Raw genomic sequence first — 2007 nt, 5'->3', positions numbered from 1 at the left:
GCAGGCAACAAGGAAGTGGAGTAGACCTGATGACTAAGACCTATCTACAGTATAGGTACCTGTGGATGATCCTAAGAGACCAAGTCTGAAGAGACAGTCCCAGGCAGAGTAGGCCTTATATTTATACCTCTGTGGTGGAACCTGCTAGAACATCTTGCTTACTCAGCCTAGTCAGGTGATCAGGTCATATGACCAAGGATGAGGTCATATGAGGTCATGCACAGCCATGCACAGCAGGTCACCTGACCATCCAATCCTTCCAGCAGGTTCCAGCACATGCCAAGGTATACCAGCTACTTCCATGTCATAAAGGCTTAGTCATGTCTCTTGACCAAGCAATGAGCTGGTGCCCTGACAGACACCATAGAAGAGGAGGAGGGGTTACACATGGTGGATCACTGCTGGAACCCTCAAAGAAAGATGATCAAGTACAGGGTTTGATGGGTCAATTGCAGAGCTGATGAGGACAACTGGTGGTCTGAGAGGGAACTCCGGAACACCAGGGAGTTGTTAGTGGAATACCAGAAAAGCATGGGATTCAAGAAAGGAATAATACCCCCTCCTTGAGCTGTTGCTTCAAATGCTTTGAACCCCGAGGGCCATTGGCTTCAAGGATGGTCACATGGCCTTTTTGAAGTCAGCAAGTACTAACATTCCTTAGCCTTCATTTGCCTCCATGGCAGAGCCTCTTTTAAGGCCCTCTGCCACTGACACTTTCTGTCTCTTCTTTCTCTACAATCATTATGTCCCATTACGCTCAGCTCCACATCAACAATGGCTCCCACTAGCACAACTACATCTTCCGCCCCCTCGCCTCCTTTGCGGGAACCTTCGGGTGTCTTGCAGGAGAGGTCAACTTCTCTCTCCCGCTGCTCAGACCTCAGCTTAACCAATACTCTCATTTCAACTGATCCCCCTTCCTCTAACAAAGCCGCTTGCAGACTGTTAGCTAGGATTCAGATGCAATCCCCTGTGCTGGACAATTCCCCACAATCATCACTCCCTTCCACATCACCTTCTGCCTACTTGACACTTGACAATACTGTGCCCTTGTTGCTTCTTCCAGGAGAAGATGGAGAAGATGATGACAATCTTACTTTGGCTCCCACAGGTCCGGGTACCAGACCCAATGTCAACCTCCCCATGGCTCAAATTTTGCCATTCTTATGCTCCAACTTTGACCAGTTCTACATACCCCCCAGCCTGAACCACATCCTCATGTCTCTCAGCCTTCCTGCTATTTCTCGCCCAAAAGGAAAAAGGGGCAAGGAAAAGGTGCACTTGCAACAATGTGAAGCATTTGAATCAAACATATCAGACCAATATGTGAGCATCTGCCAGATGGAATTGCTTCTATGGCTATGGACATGTTTTGCTCATGAAACCTGCTTCCAAACCAGATTAGCTATCCTCCATCCTGGCCTAACTGTCAAAGAAGTCTATCATTTGAATTGCATTCTGGATGCCTCCAGGGGAGATTACCTGTGGTTACAACTGCATCTGCAATCATACTCTGCCACTATAAATTTACTGGAAGTCACTCTTTTCTGATGCTCTCTGGATTGCTCACTTCTGCCAGCCTTACAAGACATACTCCAGTGGGAGAAGAACCTCAATTAAGAAGGATGGCATGAACTTATACTTCCCTGAGATTGGGATGCGACCAGACTACTCCGACTGCATCCATCCACTTCTCCAGCCTGCCACCTGGGAGAATTCACTTGGCCTCCTTTTCTCTCAGACCACCAGAAAGACAAGGTGGGTTCAACAATGTTTGACCCCCCTAATTGCTACCAAGCCAAATTCTTGATACAAGCCTTCTGCATGACTCCTACAGAATGTCTTCCCTCCTATTTGAGCAACATACTATTTGCTTGAGAAGGGAAAGGCCATTTCCCAGAATCAGCCTGGTCAGGGTCCGGACTCTGTCATGCTAAGGCTCACCTCAGATCTCCCTGCCATCCTGACAGCTCCCCTCAAGACTGTTGCCACCACCACTGACAAAAC

General features: G+C 48.1%; 1 protein-coding gene across 1 annotated transcript; it reads right to left on the bottom strand.

Annotated features, from left to right (window-relative positions):
* Window positions 1-657: 657 nt before the first annotated feature.
* Window positions 658-902, bottom strand: DACRYDRAFT_112755 (uncharacterized protein; the record flags this gene model as incomplete). Its single annotated transcript, XM_040769501.1, has 2 exons — window positions 658-732; window positions 798-902. 2 exons carry the CDS (start codon window positions 900-902, stop codon window positions 658-660), a joined length of 180 nt encoding a protein of 59 aa, XP_040623347.1.
* Between the last annotated feature and the right edge of the window lie 1105 nt (window positions 903-2007).

This window comes from Dacryopinax primogenitus, assembly GCF_000292625.1.
Source record: "Dacryopinax primogenitus strain DJM-731 SS1 chromosome Unknown DACRYscaffold_99, whole genome shotgun sequence".
Taxonomy (NCBI): Eukaryota; Fungi; Basidiomycota; class Dacrymycetes; order Dacrymycetales; family Dacrymycetaceae; genus Dacryopinax; species Dacryopinax primogenitus.
The sequence above is the reverse complement of the archived record's forward strand: the minus strand, read 5'-3'. Positions and strand labels throughout refer to the sequence as shown.